General features: G+C 36.1%; 1 protein-coding gene across 2 annotated transcripts; it reads left to right on the top strand.

Annotated features, from left to right (window-relative positions):
• Window positions 1-1,822: 1,822 nt before the first annotated feature.
• Window positions 1,823-15,301, top strand: LOC132554884 (centrosomal protein POC5-like). 2 transcript variants are annotated; one of them, XM_060219215.1, is made up of 11 exons: window positions 1,823-1,900; window positions 2,583-2,721; window positions 2,991-3,155; window positions 3,479-3,660; window positions 4,609-4,679; window positions 5,554-5,752; window positions 6,618-6,797; window positions 9,823-9,982; window positions 11,035-11,228; window positions 14,548-14,709; window positions 15,084-15,301. In XM_060219215.1, the coding sequence occupies exons 1-11, from the start codon at window positions 1,823-1,825 to the stop codon at window positions 15,240-15,242; spliced, it is 1,689 nt and encodes a 562-aa protein (XP_060075198.1). In that variant the 3' UTR covers window positions 15,243-15,301. The 2 variants fall into 2 exon arrangements, with proteins under 2 accessions (XP_060075198.1, XP_060075199.1); XM_060219216.1 differs by lacking the exon at window positions 1,823-1,900 and adding an exon at window positions 2,147-2,150.
• The last annotated feature ends 5,747 nt before the right edge of the window (window positions 15,302-21,048 follow it).

Raw genomic sequence — 21,048 nt, 5'->3', positions numbered from 1 at the left:
TTAACCAATCAACTAAAGCGTTTTGTGTTGGTTTCAGCCAATGAGAATGAACTTTACATCGTGGAACGGAACTTAAAATTGTTTACATGATGGTGGACTTGGATTTGACTTGCTGAACCGGAGAGTGCAAAATATTTTATTGTTGAATACTGAATTACCACGGTAAGTTAAAACCAGTAAGATAAATCTATTATAACTTTTATTATAGTAAGCACGTGTTGTGCCACAGGTAAAATAGACACAAGTAATGAAACAAACTTTACCGCTGAAATATATAGCGAGCGTGTCGCAGCTTGCTTCAATCATGTTCTGTTGAGTAAAAATCCTAACGTTCTACATAGCATTAAACATCAGATGCATCAAATTTGTTATAGAAAATAATGTCGCTGTTATGGGGTAAACAAGTCTTCTGTAGACACAATATTAAGGTTAAGACGTCGCAACCAAATGGACTTCTACCAAGTAAAATAGAATCGCGGATAGATAGTAGAAACCTTTCGGACTACATGTACAATGCAGGAACTGGTAGTCCTAGCTAAAAGTCCTCAGATATGTATATCAGATTTGAACGTAATTGAAATTCAGTTCTATTTTTCACGTTTAAATTAAAGTATGGATTCTTCTTATCAGTATATTCTTCTAGGATTTTCTGATAAGCATAGAATATTATAGAGTATCTATATTAGTGCTTTTAACTAATCAAAAACGATTCAAAGTGTAGATTTTCCATGGAAAGATTTTATTTGAGGATAGTGTCTAAAGATAAACAAAGTATCAGGGAACTCCAGAAATTTATATTGGACTTATGAATACTCTGACAATGTTAGAGGTTTACATAATGAGGAACTTATGACAGGTGCTTTGTTGTAGACAGCACACATAACAATTCATCCGACTAGTGGCCTCTTATGTTATTAGAAAAATTAGATAGTAATTAGTTCATTTTATAGTCCTAATAGTCTATGTAAAAGGAGATTCCATGAATTCTGCATAAATATATATTTGTCATAAAAATATGTGAAATGTTCTATTACAAATTCCAGCATTAATGCTTATTATAAAGAGTAAGGAAGGTAAGTTAAACCATAGAATTTGAGAGAAAACAGACTTTGTAAATTTTGTCCTTGTGTGAAAAGTGAAGCCTATATTTTTAAGTAAATTTCCAATGTACATTCATCCCTTTTTTCTGCGTTGTTATATTATTAGGTCAGCAATGATGTCAAAGTAAATCATCTTGTTTGCTATTACTTGTTCCAAATAAAAAAATATGAATAAATGCAAATTCATAAGAGATGCTGTACACGTCAAAGACAATGTAGGATGTTACTACATGAAATGTGATGCTGAATATTGATGGCATTATTCCATTCTAATAAAGAATAAAGTTTGACCAAAGCTTGTAAACAGGACCAAGAATATTTATACTCTATGTATGTTTCTGTAAAGCAATATACGAATAAATAATGTACATAAACACCATTTCCTTCCAAAATCTTGTTAGTTATTGTATATCGCATTCTTCAGTACTATGAGTCATCTAAGATAATCCAATTTTCAGTGATCTAAAACAGGACTTCCACATAACTAACATCGCCAACAAGACGAACAAACCAGAAATCTATTGTACATGATTTGAATATTTGTAAATTTTTCTTAAATTTGTTCTCCAAACTTCAAAGCCTTACTGAAAAATAAAATCTTATTTTCAAAAGTCGTGTATAAAATGTCAACATAGATATATAAGATCCTTACATTTATTTCACATGTACAATGTACTCAGTACATTTCAGTTTGAATTTTTCTATTTTGTTTTAATTCCTAGATGTCGTCTAATGGTTCATTAAGCCTCCCAGATGCTCCCCCAGATTCTCCTGGGAGTTCGGTGTCCACTAGACTTATGGTAAGTGTACTTCAGATGCTGTTGGGAGCTCAGTGTCCACTAGACTTAAGGTAAGTGTGTTTCAGATTCTGCTGGGAGTTCAGTGTTCACTAGACTTAAGGTAAGTGTGCTTCAGATTCAGCTGGGAGTTCAGTGTCCATTAGACATATGGTAAGTGTGCTTCAGATTCTGCTGGGAGTTCAGTGTCCACTAAACTTATGGTAAGTGTGCTTCAGATTCAGCTGGGAGTTCAGTGTCCACTAGACTTATGGTAAGTGTGCTTCAGACTTGCTCTGGAGCTCTTGTTGTTCATTGCTCTCTATGTGTGGTGGTGAGTGTTTCCAGTAAGCAGAGAGACAGACCAGTCTGTGCTGTTGTCATTGTGTCCTTGGGCAAGAAACTGGATGACCTATAGAATTGGGCCCTTAGAATTGGGAAAAATAGCTGCGTTTTCCTTGGAATTGGAAAACCTGGGGTCTAAATTGAGAAAAAAAAAGATATTAATTTGCATTGGGAATGGGGCCGAATGTCGGCCCCAAATCTGACAGATCGAGAGCCCTGATGGAACTCAGAACAATTTTCAACACTTGCTTGACCTTAAATTGACCAATATAGCCCTGGTCAGCTTAAACCACATTGAGTAATTGATGTGGGATGTTAGTTTCTCCAATAGCTGTTCCAGACTGAGTTTTATATGTTTTAGGAGGAGTATGAGGAACTTTTGAAATATGCGGTTGTTGTCCCAAGCTATAACATAAATAAATTGCCTCACACCCTGGTCGACCATCGTGACTCCTTTCCACAGCCTGAGACCCTGGTCACTGTTACCAGGCAACCAAAAGGTAAATATTTACTTATGTTTAATAATACATTTCATTCTAAACTGTTTAAAAAGACAATTTAAAGAGTGATCTTAAAACACAAATAACTCCAATTCCTGTTTGTTTTTTTTTTTACATCAGAAATGACTTTAAAATGTCCTAACAATATTACTGCTTGTGAAGGGCAATGATCATTTAGAAAATGGGTTCTGCAAATAGGATAAATGGGTTGTTGACATTGATAAAGTCTAGTACAGAAATTCTAATAAATGTTGTGTAATGTCAATTAGTGCTTACATCAGAGGCTGAGCCTAGGGGAGAGGCTGGATCAGATGCCGAGTCTGAAGCAAGTCTGGTTGTCAAGGTAACAAGGGAGACAGGTCTGCCAGATTTTGGTCAGAGTCCTATACAACGTAAACTAGACCTCAGGGACAGTGACTCCGCTCATACACAGGGTGAGGGTTTGTTTATCAGTAATTTTATGAAAACAACATTATTAACGTGATTATTTTTTATATTACATATACATAATACATGTAATATCTAGCTGAGTGAATTCCCTTTGCCCTGTTTTAAGATTTTATTCAGAGGGTCCTCACTGTGGGACTATACAACACTATCAAAAATTCTAATGTGAAACTTTGTGTCTCTAAATATTTCCTACTTAATGTGAAACATTTGAAATTGGAAATATGAAGTGTCTTCACAAAAAGACTAAGTAAGTGCAAAAATGATGTTTCGAGAACAAATGATAAAACAATAAATGATAACTTTGTAGAGGAGGAGTTGGAGAAAGTTCCTGGTCGTCTGTTTACTGCATCTGCCAAGGATGTAATGCATGAGGTAAATATGTCAGACTTGGAGGACAGGGAAATCTTCACCTCATCCGTCGACCCTGACGTCAACAAGATGGAGAATCTTCTGGACCAGTGGTGTCTCGACTTGAAGAGAAACGTCCTGGTAATGGTGGTTGTTTTCTTATGATTTAGAAGATAAATTGAGATATCTCTTCAGACAAAATACATATTTACAAATCTTCAGCTTTTGTCAAAAGTCAAGACATATCTTCTGTTGTTGTCAATAGACATTTACTTACCTTCAGATATTGTCAATAGACATTTACTTACCTTCTTGTATTGTCAATAGACATTTACTTACCTTCTGTTATTGTCAATAGACATTTACTTACCTTCTGGTGTTGTCAATAGACATTTACTTACCTTCTTGTATTGTCAATAGACATTTACATACCTTCTTGTATTGTCAATAGACATTTACTTACCTTCTGTTATTGTCAATAGACATTTACTTACCTTCTTGTATTGTCAATAGACATTTACTTACCTTCAGGTGTTGTCAATAGACATTTACTTACCTTCAGGTGTTGTCAATAGACATTTACTTACCTTCAGGTGTTGTCAATAGACATTTACTTACCTTCAGATATTGTCAATAGACATTTACTTACCTTCAGGTGTTGTCAATAGACATTTACTTACCTTCAGACATTGACAACAGATGTTGACAGACCTTCAGACATTGACAACAGATGTTGACAGACCTTCAGACATTGACAACAGATGTTGACAGACCTTCAGACATTGACAACAGATGTTGACAGACCTTCAGACATTGACAACAGATGTTGACAGACCTTCAAACATTGACAACAGACAGACCTTCGGGCATGGACAACAGAAGTTGATAGACCTTCAGACATTGACAACAGATGTTGACAGACCTTCAGACATTGACAACAGATGTTGGCAGACCTTCAGACCTTGACCGATGTTGATAGACCTTGATGTATTGACTACTGTAAAGCTTCATAATTTTATTCAGATTGACACTCCACCAAGTGGAACATTAAATTTTATACAACATCAATTTGTGTCATACTTTTTGCAGGCAGAATATGGGCAGTCGAAGATAAGAATTGTAGAGCTGAGACGACAACAAATGCTCCGTGCACAAGAGAAGTAAGTTGACCGACAGGATGGCAGACTTATTGTATAAGATTAACATGATTTGTATATCATTAGGTCATCTGACTGAAGGGTCTGATGACCTATTGCGATTACCTTTTTCCGGCTGCATCCGTCATCCGTCGTAAACATTTTCAACTTCTTCTCAAGTTCTACATGTCTCATTGAGCTGAAACTTATCTGAAAGGATCGTGACATGATCTTGACCAAAGTTTGTTAATTTTGGGTTGGTTCGAAATCCAACATGGCCGCCATCTTGAAAACACATTTTCGACTTCTTCTCGAGTTCAAAATTTGAAATCTTGTATTTTATGTCTGATGACCATTAAGGCCTCTTGTTATGTGTCAATGTTTCATACAGTTTGTGTACTTAATACTGGTGGATTTTCTGAAAACAAACATGGTAGTAATTCTTGACATTAGTATTAGAAGTGTTATTTCTGGTTTGTAAATTTCTATCATTTATAGTGATGAATTTTACTGTTTGCATTAAGATTGCGTCTGATTAGATGTTCAGGTATGTACATATATATTAAATAATTTGATAATAACAGTTATGATTACTTCTGGATGGTCGCAGTTACACTTAGCACTTACACCTTGGAAAGCTGTTTTGTTTCCATGTGAGGTTTTCTGGGTACTGGATTCGCTCCTACAGTAAGACCCCTCCCACGCATTGGAGCCAACAAGAGTGAATAATATAAGTTGGAATGACTTGTTTCACAGTTTCTTGTAATAATAAATAAAGGTTGATGGTCCATTATGGCGTCTATAGCTAGGAGTTGGCAGGAGGTACAGACAGTATAATCATTTGGAAATGTTTATATATAAAACAGCTTTTATTGATAAAATGTTGAACTGGTTGTAGACATGCGAGTGAGATGACTGCCCTTCAGAACGAGGTTGAGAGCATGAAGGAGTTGTTGCACACCTACGAACAGTCAATATCACGTAAAGATCAGGTGATCTCCAACATGACACATGCCCTTCAGAAACAACGGGAACGCCATGACTTGCTGAAAAAGTTCAGTGAATGGAAGATTAAACATAATGACCTGAAACGAGAGGTGAAATTTTCTTAATCACTGGAGTTTACTTAGTGATATTTAATTTACACTAAAGTTTACTAAGGAATATTTACACTTAAGTTACTGTGGGAATATTTACACTAACGTTTACTGAGGGAATATTTACACTCAAGTTTACTGAGGGAATATTTACACTCAAGTTTACTGAGGGATATTAACACAAAAGTTTACTGAAGAATATTTACACTCAAGTTTACTGAGGGATATTAACACTAAAGTTTACTGAAGAATATTTACACTCAAGTTTACTGAGAGATATTAACACTAAAGTTTACTGAAGAATATTTACACTCAAGTTTACTGTGGGATATTAACACTAAAGTTTACTTAAGAATATTCATTACACATAGCTAAATTTGTAAGCAGCTTCTCATGGAAATTTCCAGCATCTCTGAATAATTACAAGGATGGATTGGATTTTAAAACAAAATTCATCAGATGGTTGCCTGTTCATATTGCTCTTCATCTTTGGTCCATCATTCATCCTTAAGAAATTCTTGTTTCCATTTTTTCTTGAAAAAAACTTGATGGAGTTTTCTCAGATTCCACACATAGGCTCCCCTTTGGATTTTTGATTTTGTGACTGATCAGAGAAACAAAATGGCTGACAGTGGCCATCTTTGATTTGACAGTTATGGATTATCATTTCTGTTCTTTCAAATTACCTACATATTGTGAAGGGGAGAAAAAGAAGGGAAAATTTCAGAAAATGAAAATCCGACAATGATAGGCACCAACATTCTTTTGGGAACTCTTGTGTTGATTTCAGGTAAGCTAAAATTTCATTCCACAATACACCTAAAAAAATGTGGGCGTGCTATAATCTGTTATGTTTTATTTGTAGAAATTTGCCAGCCAATTGGCTGCTAAGCACCATGAAAGAAAGCTTACCCGCAATGTTTGGGATGCCTGGCACTCTGTGATCGAGTCCAAATGGCGTAACCGTGTGGAACGCGCTTGTCAGAGTAAAGCTCAAGAAGTCTGTATGTCCCTAACTAACAACTACGAGGCAAAGATAGCATCGGTAAGTATCAGTGTGAATTTCACCCTCTTATACTGTCAACAAAACAAGGAATTTCATTGAAATGAGAGTATGACATCTATAATAAGTTTGTAAGATTTGGCAGTAGAGAGATCTGTGGACATGTTTTCACAGAAAATCAGGTCCCAGGGCAGGGCTCTCACACCCATTTTGGGACTGGGGCCTGGGGCCCTTAGAATTGGGGAAAATAGTGGCGTTTTCCTTAGAATAGGGTAAACTTGGGGTCTAAATTGAGAAAAAAAGATACTATTTTGCATTTGTTATTCGGCCCCAAATCTGGCAGATCAAGAGTCCTGCAGGGGTTATACTACATATATCACAAACCAGAACTGGAGATGGGGGTTGTTTGAAATCTGTATTATTGTCAGAACTCTTAGTAAGTTGTTCAATATTTAACATGTTGTGCTGTAAATTTTCTTATCTTAAAGGATTCTCTTTTCTGTCTTTTGTATAATGGAATTAACACAAAGAAAAAAGAGATTTTTGTACTTTGAACATAAAACATAAAAAGTTGTGGTCTGTTCCAGAACTTTTACAAAACATGCATCTTTTTGGCATCAGATTTGTGGTTCAGTTGTGAAGACAGTTACAACTGTTATACTAAAGGGAAAAAAACACCTCTTAAATTAAAGGCCAACTAATAGAAACCCAAAAAAGATGGAACTTTCTAAATATATGTCTATAATAACAGTACAGAATTAATTCATAACTCAAAGGTTACTCAAAGGTCGAGTATTTCCTTAGTACATGTATTTGGTTACTATAGTACATGTATTTGGTTACGTACATGTATTTGGTTACTACTTTAGTACATGTATTTGGTTACTATAGTACATGTATTTGGTTACTTCAGTACATGTATTTGGTTACTTCAGTACATGTATTTGGTTACTTCAGTACATGTATTTGGTTACTTCAGTACATGTATTTGGTTACTTTAGTACATGTAATTTGGTTACATACATGTATTTGGTTACTATAGTACATGTATTTGGTTACGTACATGTATTTGGTTACGTACATGTATTTGGTTACGTACATGTATTTGGTTGCTACTTTAGTACATGTATTTGGTTACTATAGTACATGTATTTGGTTGCTACTTTAGTACATGTATTTGGTTACTATAGTACATGTATTTGGTTACTTTTGTACATGTATTTGGTTGCTACTTTAGTACATGTATTTGGTTACTACTTTAGTACATGTATTTGGTTGCTACTTTAGTACATGTATTTGGTTACTATAGTACATGTATTTGGTTGCTACTTTAGTACATGTATTTGGTTACTATAGTACATGTATTTGGTTGCTACTTTAGTACATGTATTTGGTTACTACTTTAGTACATGTATTTGGTTACTACTTTAGTACATGTATTTGGTTGCTACTTTAGTACATGTAATTGGTTACTACTTTAGTACATGTATTTGGTTACTTCAGTACATGTATTTGGTTACGTACATGTATTTGGTTGCGTACATGTATTTGGTTACTATAGTACATGTATTTGGTTGCTTTAGTACATGTATTTGGTTACTACTTTAGTACATGTATTTGGTTACTTTAGTACATGTATTTGGTTACTTTAGTACATGTATTTGGTTGCTACTTTAGTACATGTATTTGGTTACTTTAGTACATGTATTTGGTTACTTTTGTACATGTATTTGGTTGCTACTTTAGTACATGTATTTGGTTGCTACTTTAGTACATGTATTTGGTTACTACTTTAGTACATGTATTTGGTTACTACTTTAGTACATGTATTTGGTTACTACTTCAGTACATGTATTTGGTTACTACTTCAGTACATGTATTTGGTTACGTACATGTATTTGGTAACTACTTTAGTACATGTATTTGGTTTCTACTTTAGTACATGTATTTGGTTTCTACTTTAGTACATGTATTTGGTTACTACTTTAGTACATGTATTTGGTTACTTTAGTACATGTATTTGGTTACTTCAGTACATGTATTTGGTTACTTTAGTACATGTATTTGGTTTCTACTTTAGTACATGTATTTGGTTTCTACTTTAGTACATGTATTTGGTTACTACTTTAGTACATGTATTTGGTTACTTTAGTACATGTATTTGGTTACTTCAGTACATGTATTTGGTTACTACTTTAGTACATGTATTTGGTTACTACTATAGTACATGTATTTGGTTACTTCAGTACATGTATTTGGTTACTTCAGTACATGTATTTGGTTACTTCAGTACATGTATTTGGTTACTTCAGTACATGTATTTGGTTACTACTTTAGTACATGTATTTGGTTACTACTTTAGTACATGTATTTGGTTACTACTTTAGTACATGTATTTGGTTACTTCAGTACATGTATTTGGTTACTTTAGTACATGTATTTGGTTACTTTAGTACATGTATTTGGTTACTACTTTAGTACATGTATTTGGTTACTTCAGTACATGTATTTGGTTACTACTTCAGTACATGTATTTGGTTACTGTAGTACATGTATTTGGTTACTGTAGTACATGTATTTGGTTACTTCAGTACATGTATTTGGTTACTTTAGTACAATGTATTTGGTTACTTCAGTACATGTATTTGGTTACTTCAGTACATGTTTTTGGTTACTTCAGTACATGTATTTGGTTACTTCAGTACATGTATTTGGTTACTTCAGTACATGTATTTGGTTACTTTAGTACATGTATTTGGTTACTACTTTAGTACATGTATTTGGTTACTTCAGTACATGTATTTGGTTACTTTAGTACATGTATTTGGTTTCTACTTCAGTACATGTATTTGGTTACTTCAGTACATGTATTTGGTTACTTTACTATATGTATTTGGTTACTTCAGTACATGTATTTGGTTACTTTACTACATGTATTTGGTTACTTCAGTACATGTATTTGGTTACTACTTTTTATTGTAAATATGAACTTGTTTCTATCATGTATTTTTCACCGGTATCTTCTTGATGGTAGTAAACATGTGAATTAATGCTTTTGCATTGAAAGCTGAATGAAGCCCTCGAAGCATCCAGAATGGAAGTGTCCAAACTTCACACTGAGAGAGATAATTACGAGGAAGGCATGAAGAAGGCATTCATGAGAGGTGTATGTGCACTCAATCTAGAGGCCATGACTATGTTTCAGTCAGGAGAAAACCCTCAGCCAGGTACACAAATTTGTCATCGTTTAGTGATTAATTCTTCATATGATAGTTATAGTATTCATTTGTCCAGAAATCATCCCCTTTTTAAAACCTTGTATCCTTTTCTCTCTGACATGATGGATACTGGGCAGTTTATATATTGTAAACATACTTCATTTCCCACAATCAAACTTTCTGGCATTATCATTTTTTTTTTTTTTTGGCAAATTGGCACAAATTTTGAAATTGTACATTTTCAATAATCGCTATATAACATTATATAGAACCTGCAAGTAGTACAGTCATCTTTTAGAGTAAAACTTCAAGTGTGAAAAGTGCTTAAATACCTCAGTTTGATCAAAGCTACAGGTTTTTGTTGTTGATTTAGTTTAATCCCGTATTATTTTTCTTCATAAAGTTAGAAACGTCTTTCACATAGCCACTTTCGTCCCTCAGAAGGTGATATGATGGAAATAACCAAATTTATCCAGCAATAAGCCTCGTAGTAAGCCCACCTATATCTGTTATTCTTAAAAGACTTATTAACACAATATCTCATTGCCTGTAATAAGCCCGTTTATATTTGTTGTTCGTCAACAGACTGATTAACACAATATCTCATTGGCCTGTAATAAGAACACCCATATCTGTTGTTCTTCAACAGACTTATCAACACAATATCTCATAGGCCTGTAATAAGCCCACCCATATCTGTTGTTCTTCAACAGACTTATCAACACAATATCTCATAGGCTTGTAATAAGCCCACCCATATCTGTTGTTCTTCAACAGACTTATCAACACAATATCTCATTGGCCTGTAATAAGCCCACCCATATCTGTTGTTCTTCAACAGACTTATCAACACAATATCTCATTGGCCTGTAATAAGCCCACCCATATCTGTTGTTCTTCAACAGACTTATCAACACAATATCTCATTGTCCTGTAATAAGCCCACCCTCTGAATTTGAGTATGAGGTAATACGTTGTCACACCTCGATTTATTGCTGGAAAAATATGGTTCCTAGATATGTTGAAATAAGCTTTTATCTAAAAGATTTTGATAATTGTAGGTGCTGAAGACCAAGCCTACTCTGACAACCTGGAGTCCAGTATCCCAGAAAAAGATATGAGCGCACCAAAAACCATTCCTCAGGAGGCTGTGTACCAGTCCCAGCAGAGGTCCCAACAACCTCCTGCCAAAGTCATCACTAGTCAGGCCACAAGGTCATCTACCCTGTCTAGTATGGCTCAGTCTAAACAGGCAGTAAGTATCTGTCTCCATCCCCAACAAACTCTTGTCTAGGTTGTCACTTCTCAAGTCACAAGGTGTGTTCCCACCCCCAACAAACCTCTGTCAAGGTCATCATTACTCCAGCCACAAGGTCATCTAGTCCAGAAAGTGTGTGTTCCCACCCCCATCAAACCTATGTCAAGGAGGTCACTTCTCAGGCCACAAGTTTTTCTAAATCAGACATTGTGTGACCTTGCCCCCAAACAAGCTGCTGACAAGGTCATCAGCAGTCAGACCTCAAGGCTGTCTATACCCTGACAGTATGGCTCAGTTTAAGCAGACATTAAGTGTGTGTACATATACTGACTTTCTCATGTCAGATCCAATGTCACATATATAGCATAATCTATTTCTACCTGTGAAATCCCAGTGGAAGTTTTCAACAACAAGGTCAGAAGTGTATTCATATTAGGATTCACACACCTAAATGTGGACTTTTTTCTTCTAAAATGTCATGACAATTTATGTTGTCTGTTGTAATAATTAGATGTCATCTGGTAATATCTTATATTTTGAATTAAAACTGAAACTGGACTAACTTAATCGAAATTTTAGATAAATGTAATATCTAGAACAGGCTACCAAGAAAGTGTTGTTACATGTCTTAGTGTTCAATATGGATGATTGAAACTTCATTTCAAACTTGTGTTCAAGTAGTCAAAACAAGACTTTGTAGATATCTTAGTCGAACTTTTGATTGACAGGCGAGTGGTAAGGTGTCCAGAGAGACATTGTAAGGCCAGTGGTAAGGTGTCCAGAGAGACATTGTTAGGCTAGTGGTAAGGTGTCCAGAGAGACATTGTTAGACTAGTGGTAAGGTGTCCAGAGAGACATTGTTAGACTAGTGGTAAGGTGTCCAGAGAGACATTGTTAGGCTAGTGGTAAGGTGTCCAGAGAGACATTGTTAGACTAGTGGTAAGGTGTCCAGAGAGACATTGTTAGGCTAGTGGTAAGGTGTCCAGAGAGACATTGTTAGACTAGTGGTAAGGTGTCCAGAGAGACATTGTTAGACTAGTGGTAAGGTGTCCATTGTTAGACTAGAGACATTGTTAGACTAGTGGTAAGGTGTCCAGAGAGACATTGTTAGGCTAGTGGTAAGGTGTCCAGAGAGACATTGTTAGACTAGTGGTAAGGTGTCCAGAGAGACATTGTTAGACTAGTGGTAAGGTGTCCAGAGAGACATTGTTAGACTAGTGGTAAGGTGTCCAGAGAGACATTGTTAGGCCAGTGGTAAGGTGTCCAGAGAGACATTGTTAGGCCAGTGGTAAGGTGTCCAGAGAGACATTGTTAGACTAGTGGTAAGGTGTCCAGAGAGACATTGTTAGACTAGTGGTAAGGTGTCCAGAGAGACATTGTTAGACTAGTGGTAAGGTGTCCAGAGAGACATTGTTAGGTGGTAAGGTGTCCAGAGATTGTTAGACAGTGGTAAGGTGTCCAGAGAGACATTGTTAGGCTAGTGGTAAGGTGTCCAGAGAGACATTGTTAGACTAGTGGTAGAGAGACATTGTTAGACTAGTGGTAAGGTGTCCAGAGAGACATTGTTAGACTAGTGGTAAGGTGTCCAGAGAGACATTGTTAGACTAGTGGTAAGGTGTCCAGAGAGACATTGTTAGACTAGTGGTAAGGTGTCCAGAGAGACATTGTTAGACTAGTGGTAAGGTGTCCAGAGAGACATTGACAGGCCAGTGGTAAGGTGTCCAGAGAGACATTGTTAGGCTAGTGGTAAGGTGTCCAGAGAGACATTGTTAGGCTAGTGGTAAGGTGTCCAGAGAGACATTGTTAGACTAGTGGTAAGGTGTCCAGAGAGACATTGTTAGACTAGTGGTAAGGTGTCCAGAGAGACATTGTTAGACTAGTGGTAAGGTGTCCAGAGAGACATTGTTAGACTAGTGGTAAGGTGTCCAGAGAGACATTGTTAGACTAGTGGTAAGGTGTCCAGAGAGACATTGTTAGGCTAGTGGTAAGGTGTCCAGAGAGACATTGTTAGACTAGTGGTAAGGTGTCCAGAGAGACATTGTTAGACTCGTGGTAAGGTGTCCAGAGAGACATTGTTAGACTAGTGGTAAGGTGTCCAGAGAGACATTGTTAGACTAGTGGTAAGGTGTCCAGAGAGACATTGTTAGACTAGTGGTAAGGTGTCCAGAGAGACATTGTTAGACTAGTGGTAAGGTGTCCAGAGAGACATTGTTAGGCCAGTGGTAAGGTGTCCAGAGAGATGACAAACTAATGCCAGTGGTAAGGTGTCCAGAGAGACATTGTTAGACTAGTGGTAAGGTGTCCAGAGAGACATTGTTAGGCTAGTGGTAAGGTGTCCAGAGAGACATTGTTAGACTAGTGGTAAGGTGTCCAGAGAGACATTGTTAGACTAGTGGTAAGGTGTCCAGAGAGACATTGTTAGGCCAGTGGTAAGGTGTCCAGAGAGACATTGTTAGACTAGTGGTAAGGTGTCCAGAGAGACATTGTTAGGCTAGTGGTAAGGTGTCCAGAGAGACATTGTTAGACTAGTGGTAAGGTGTCCAGAGAGACATTGTTAGACTAGTGGTAAGGTGTCCAGAGAGACATTGTTAGACTAGTGGTAAGGTGTCCAGAGAGACATTGTAAGGCCAGTGGTAATGTGTCCAGAGAGACATTGTTAGGCTAGTGGTAAGGTGTCCAGAGAGACATTGTTAGGCCAGTGGTAAGGTGTCCAGAGAGACATTGTTAGGCTAGTGGTAAGGTGTCCAGAGAGACATTGTTAGACTAGTGGTAAGGTGTCCAGAGAGACATTGTTAGAGAGACAGTGGTAAGGTGTCCAGAGAGAGACTAGTGTTAGAGAGACATTGTTAGTGTGGTAAGGTGTCCAGAGAGACATTGTTAGACTAGTGGTAAGGTGTCCAGAGAGACATTGTTAGACTAGTGGTAAGGTGTCCAGAGAGACATTGACAGGCCAGTGGTAAGGTGTCCAGAGAGACATTGTTAGGCTAGTGGTAAGGTGTCCAGAGAGTCATTGTTAGTCTAGTGGTAAGGTGTCCAGAGAGACATTGTTAGACTAGTGGTAAGGTGTCCAGAGAGACATTGTTAGACTAGTGGTAAGGTGTCCAGAGAGACATTGTTAGACTAGTGGTAAGGTGTCCAGAGAGACATTGTTAGACTAGTGGTAAGGTGTCCAGAGAGACATTGTTAGACTAGTGGTAAGGTGTCCAGAGAGACATTGTTAGACTAGTGGTAAGGTGTCCAGAGAGACATTGTTAGACTAGTGGTAAGGTGTCCAGAGAGACATTGTAAATATCTTAGTCGAACTTTTGATTGACAGGCCAGTGGTAAGGTGTCTGGGGCACACAAAGGGAAGGTGATTTCTGCACGCATGACAGCAAAGGTTGACTCTGGCCGCTCAGGTCTTGGAGGACCTTCAGGAACGACAGTAGCGCCACCTATGAGCTCAGTTATTGTAGAGCGACATCAATCTGTTAATAAGGTAAATATAAAATTTCTATAACATGCAGAACTTTCCATCAATAGGGATGATTGAGAATATTACTGATAACCTAGTCTTCTGATCTCCTGCTTTCACTTTCCTGCTTTCACTTTCCATATATATTGTGTTGGTCTTCTGTGAGAATGTTTCTTTGAGTTATAGGACCTATTGAATAATTGATGAAGACATGACCTTTCACTGGTATATCTTGTTTTCAACAGAGCAAAGTGGTTTGAGGGTATGGCGGGTGGGGGGGATTACAACAGTTTAAAAAGGAATGCTAAAATACATTGTAAAAAGACTATAGGTCAAGTCACTACTTCCTGTGACAAATAACTGGACACTTAACTTTGAATTAATTTTACCATTTACAGCAGACTATTGGCCAAGCCACAGCGTCTCGTCATCCTGCAAAATCTCCTGTAGCATTATCAGATTACCAACAAAGTGGGATACTACACCGGCGAATCGCAGGCCAAACAGGCAGCCTATCCGTCTCACCACACATACAGACTGTCAAGGTCGTAGACTAGTGTCAAGGTCACATCCTAGAGTCAAGGTCACATACTAGAGTCAAGGTCACATACTAGTGTCAAGGTCACATTTCTTGGATGAAGGTCAAGAACAGTAGATGTGTGAAAGACAATCTAACTATGATGATAGAAAGCACCTAACAGGCTTACATCACTGTACAAATGTATTTCTATCAAAGACAAAGATCTGATAGCTTCTCTAGAATTGAGACTGTGATAATCATGAAAGTATTTTTACTTTATTTTTGTTGATGTTTCTTAACATCATTTCTCAGATTTTTTTTTTTTTTTTGTGAGATTTGAGACAGCAACAGAATAAAATCCATTATGTTGTAGTAAAATATTAAATTGAATTTCCTCATCTGATATCCATACAACTGTTGCCAAGTGTTTTTATTACAGATCCAGCATTATGTGTCAATGTTATCTCGTAATAATTTATCACAATAAGTTTTACCTTTTATTTCATTTCTGTACTGATTTGCCCCTCAAGGCAATATCTACTGAAAGAGAAAACACAACAAAGGTCGAGAAGGTAACATATCGACATCTATACCCTGACATTGGCAATTCCGTCATAAGGAGATAAAAATAATTCTTAAAGATTAAAGATATTGTGTTGATACATATACACTATCTTTTCATAGTTTTTTTATTGTGCTATCTAATCAAATTAATAGAATTATATTTCTTATTGCGGCATGAAATCCATATTTGATATGAATTTCGATGGTGTAAGACCCTCTCACCAAATATGAGAACCAGTTTATCAGACAGACTGATTGGATCACTGTACATTAATCTCCCTTTTTTATGCCCCGGCCATCAAAAATTCTGTTTATTGACAAACATTTACAAATACCCATCACAAATGCTGTTTATTGACAAACATTTACAAATACCCATCACAAATTCTGTTTATTGACAAACATTTACAAATACCCATCACAAATGCTGTTTATTGACAAACATTTATAAATACCCATCATGAATGCTGTTTATTGACAAACATTTATAAATAGGCTATTAGTTGTGATAACTGTATATTGAGGTAAACATTTACAAATACCCATCAAAAATTCTGTTTATTGACAAACATTTACAAATACCCATCATGAATGCTGTTTATTGACAAACATTTATAAATACCCTTCATGAATGCTGTATATTGACAAACATTTACAAATACCCATCAAAAATTCTGTATATTGACAAACATTTATAAATACCCATCATGAATGCTGTTTATTGACAAACATTTATAAATACCCATCATGAATGCTGTTTATTGACAAACATTTATAAATACCCATCATGAATGCTGTATATTAACAAACATTTTATGAAATCCCATCAGGAATTCTGTATCAATAAATATCTTTATGAATGTCCATCAGAAATTTAGATATTGATGTAGATTTATGAAAAACATTTTAAAATTCTGTCTTCATTCAATGTTGATATATTTAAGGATATATGGTCTTACTGTAAAATTTTACACCCTTTAAAAGAATTTCACCCAATCTACTCTAAAAATTCATGGAAAAAATTTTATTTTAATCTTTCAAGGGAGATAACTCTAACAGATGATACTGGTTTATTGGTTTCACCAGTTTGACCAGGGTTGTTCATAATAAAGAAATACCTACTGGTCTTATTTTGCTTTCTGACAAGATTTGACTATGTCTTTTTGATTCCTGTATTAATATTTGAAGGTCCATCCTGATTAATGCTGCAAATTTTACACCCAATGTGCCGGTAAACCAGTTTGTCCACAGAATGAATGGATGTAAATGTATTAACAGGGTTTTCCATAATTTTGTTAGTAGTAGGCTGTGTAGTGAAAGTAGGAGGCTGGCCTGCCATGTACATGTAGTCGTGTACGGAACATTATTACGGAACTGGATTGGTGTAGGCGGCCAAATGATCAAAGTAACCGGTCAAATTGGCCGGCGACCGACTCTTAAGGAAAACCCTGATTAAACTGAAACTTTATTTTACCGAAAGAGAAGAAAAACACAAAACTATGTGGAAGATTGAACCATTGTACAATTACTCATAAAAATCAGGTTGTCATATTACAGTATATATTTAACAGAGAACCTGGTATGAATTTTACGCAAATGTACACAAGTTTTAGTGTGTATGTCAGACATGCATGATGAGGTAGGTGTAGCAGTATTTCTGTGATACGGTGTGTAGTTTATTTATAATGTTAAACTATCAGCCAATTTCTGTAAATACCACAGCTGAGAAAATGAGTTAACATTATACAATGTAATTTATGAATAAAACTAACGAAATTATACGTTTTTAGCTTATTTATTAGATCAGGATGACCTAGGGCCATCATGTTTCATCAGTTGATGTGCGATGTCAGCTGCCTACCATGCATAAATTTTCAGTTCAATTACTTCTTATTAATAACCAAAAGGCCAAGGATACTGATAATTGGCCTAAATAATGCTTTGATGGAGGGATACCAAGTTTGTTGATATTATTGACCTTTACCCACTTTCAAGGTCACATTTGTCTAATATGTCAAAATCTTTTAAAGGCCTTCTTTTGGATAACCAGTCTGCTGGGACAAAGTGCTTACAAGTGTGTTCATATTATTGACCTTGGCCTACTTTTAAGGTTGCAGGTGTCAAATATGTCAAAATCTTTAAAGGCCTTCTTTTCAGTAACCAAAAGACCAAGGTGGCTGATATTGGGCCTTGAGCATGTTTGATAAATTGAATTACCTTGGCCCATTTTCAAGGTCACAGGGAAAAATGTGTAAAAATCTTTTAATGACTTCTTCATAAAAACCAAAAAGCCCAGAGTGCTGATATTGGCCCATAACATGCTGGAAAGGAGGGCTACCAATTTTATTCATGTGATTGACATTTTCTCTTTTTAAAGGTCACAGGGGTCAAATGTGTTAGAATATTCAAACCACTTCCTCTCAATAACAAAAAAGTCCTGTCTGTTGATATTGGTTCTCTGATATAAGTGTATGAAGGGCTACCAATTTGTTCAAATAATTGACCTTGACCTGTATTCAAGATCTTGTGGGTTAAGTGAGTTGAGATCTTAAATTCTTTTTTATAACAAGCAATAGGTCTGGAGAAATGGCATTTGTGTACTGGCATGCATAAAGAATATGATTTTAAGTTTGCAGAAAATGTTTTTTATGAACCAACCATATCTTGCTGTAGAGTAGCTGAGCAATTTATTTTAGGCCTATTTGGCCTCATCCATCTATAGTTCTTTATATTCAGACCCGTGGGCCTCTTGTTCGATACGGTTTCAGATCCAATTTAAAGAATTAGTTCTGTTTATTTGTTTTGATCATTGTAAAGTTTATCAAAATTTCGGAAAAATTTGGATCACTTTCATACCTGTCCTCTGATCTATCTGTATATCACCTGTTGTCCTCTGGTAACATTTTTACATTTTTGACTTCTTAAAAACAGCTGAGTAATATCAATAAAATTTTGCAGAAAGGTTCCATGGTCATTGACAAACTTTGTAAATGTAGGATTCCAACCCTGGCCTGAAAGGTGGCTCCCAAAAGGCAAAATATTGATTATATTTCATGAAATCTCCAGATCAAGATACCGTAGAATTAATTTCCACAGATGGACATGTTTCAAGGTGCTTTGTCAAAGTTGTAAATTTCATAGCCCCTAGTCCCCCATTTCATTACAGGTAGGAGGGGGATTTCACTTGTTATATGTTAAATAGGAAAATAACAATTTGTAACCTAAAGGTCCAGGATTTTTAAGGATATTAATTATATATTCGTTCTGTAATAAAATTGGATAAAAAGCTCACACATTTAATCAAGTGACTGAACTTGTTGGGGTTTCAAGGTAACAAGGGGTTAAATATTTAGATAATCAAGCAACTTCTTTTCAGTAACCAAAAGGCCCAGGGTGCTGATATTTCACCCATAGCATACTGAGATGTAGGGCTACTTTTGTTTGTATGAATATCCTTGACCCAGTTTCATGGTAACAGGGCTAAATTTGTTAATACCTTTTATTGCACCTCGGACTAGAATGCATTGATCTGATTGGACGTTGCTTGCCCCCTATAAATCTATAGGGGGCAGCTGAATATATAGGGGGCAATGGCCGCCATCCATTATCTCTGAAAGGCGTCACTTCGTAATTTCAAATCACAGATTGGCGATATTCACATTCTGTTCCGTGTCGGAATATTGGCTAGAGTGAATCCTAGAAGTTGCTATTATCTAGTACGAGTTGTTTCCCCTACACGAAGCACCTATTTGACTCGGATCAAAAATGGCTGGGCGGTTCGGGCAGACGACAGCTGCAGACAAGGAAAAAAAACGCCTGGCACTTAACGCTGATAAGACGTTAAAAGCTAATAAGTTGGCCGCTAAAGTGTTCAAAGATTATTTGGTGGAAAAGCAGCAAAACCCAGATTTTGAAGATTACGATGTAGTCCGACTGGACGAATGTCTTGGCCATTTTTACATGGATGCCAGGAAATGTGATGGGACGTATTATATATATATTTAAATGGGTCCTTGGTGCAATAAATTCGTTATGTAGTTTGCTAGTGACCCCCTACAGGAATATAGGGGTTCAGTCAGATTGGTAGGGGGATTCGGGCGAACCCCTATATTCCTGTAGGGGGTCACTAGCAAACTACATAACTAATAATATTGGGTTTGTAGAACGCTGGTATGAAGAACTATCAAGTTCATTTAAATGGTTGACCTTGATTTACTTTCAAGGTCACTGGGGTCAAGTGTGTGTTGAAATCTTAAAATTTCTTTGGTCAACAAGCAATAAGTCTTAGGTCATGGTAGTTGTGTTGTAGAATGTATGAGGGGTAGATTTCAAGTTTGCAAGTATTGACTTTGTGTGAATTCACAAACTCTTTGTAGTCAAATTATCAAGATCACGTTCCATGGACTTTTTGTATGTTTGCCAGGTTAATGGCCTCATGGTTAGCCGTGATCATTTTTAACTGAACACCATACGGGAGGCTCGTCAAATGTCAAACCACACACCTCAGATTTTCACCTGAGGTGACGTTAGCTAACACCGTAACCAACTAAACTATCGCAATGGAGAAGAGGAGGTAAATTTTCATAATTTTATAATTTTTAGTTCACAGAAAAAAAAAATCGAAAAAAAATGTGGGAATATTGATTTACATGTTACATACAAAGGACATTTTGAGCTAATCTCTGGATTTTTTTTTTTTCTCCCAAATGAAAAATTTTAAAAAATCAATATTTCTTTTGTCGTTTTGATAGTAACCCAAAATGGTACATATGTTTAAAAAGATATGAAACTATAAGAATAAAAACTAAACATACTTGGGTGTTTGGTAAACGTGTAAAGCAATATAGAGAAATAAAATTGACAGAAAATCTCTTTCCATACTTTATATCCCATATTAGACCAATTCTTGAATATGCTGATACCGTGTGGGACAACTGTCCAGAATATGCCAAGAGCCTATTAGAATCAATTAATCTTGAGGCAGCAAGGATTATAACTGGGTTACGCAGAGGTACATCCAGTGAAAAACTGTATTCAGAACTGGGCTGGGTTTCTTTAGGTGACAGAAGGAAAAAACATAAAATGACTTTAATGTACAAAATTTTAAACAAAGAATCACCAGATTATTTATATGATATCATACAACCATATTTAAACAATCCTAATGAATCAAGATACCAACTTAGAAATAATAGAATTTTTTATGAACCATATTGTCGCACTGTTAGTTATTGCAATAGTTTTTTCCCACATATGATCTGTGAATTCAATAAAATCGG

This window comes from Ylistrum balloti, unplaced genomic scaffold (assembly GCF_031769215.1).
Source record: "Ylistrum balloti isolate Yb309-2 unplaced genomic scaffold, AGI_CSIRO_Ybal_v1 Utg370448, whole genome shotgun sequence".
Taxonomy (NCBI): domain Eukaryota; kingdom Metazoa; phylum Mollusca; class Bivalvia; order Pectinida; family Pectinidae; genus Ylistrum; species Ylistrum balloti.
This window is presented reverse-complemented; position numbering and strand designations above follow the sequence as displayed.

Excerpts from the sequence above, each read along its gene's own strand:
- LOC132554884 (XM_060219215.1), top strand. The coding sequence starts at position 1,823 with ATGTCGTCTAATGGTTCATTAAGCCTCCCAGATGCTCCCCCAGATTCT. Across the intron at positions 2,722-2,990 it reads TGTTACCAGGCAACCAAAAG|TGCTTACATCAGAGGCTGAG; the intron begins GTAAATATTTAC and ends AATGTCAATTAG. Across the intron at positions 4,680-5,553 it reads ATGCTCCGTGCACAAGAGAA|ACATGCGAGTGAGATGACTG; the intron begins GTAAGTTGACCG and ends AACTGGTTGTAG.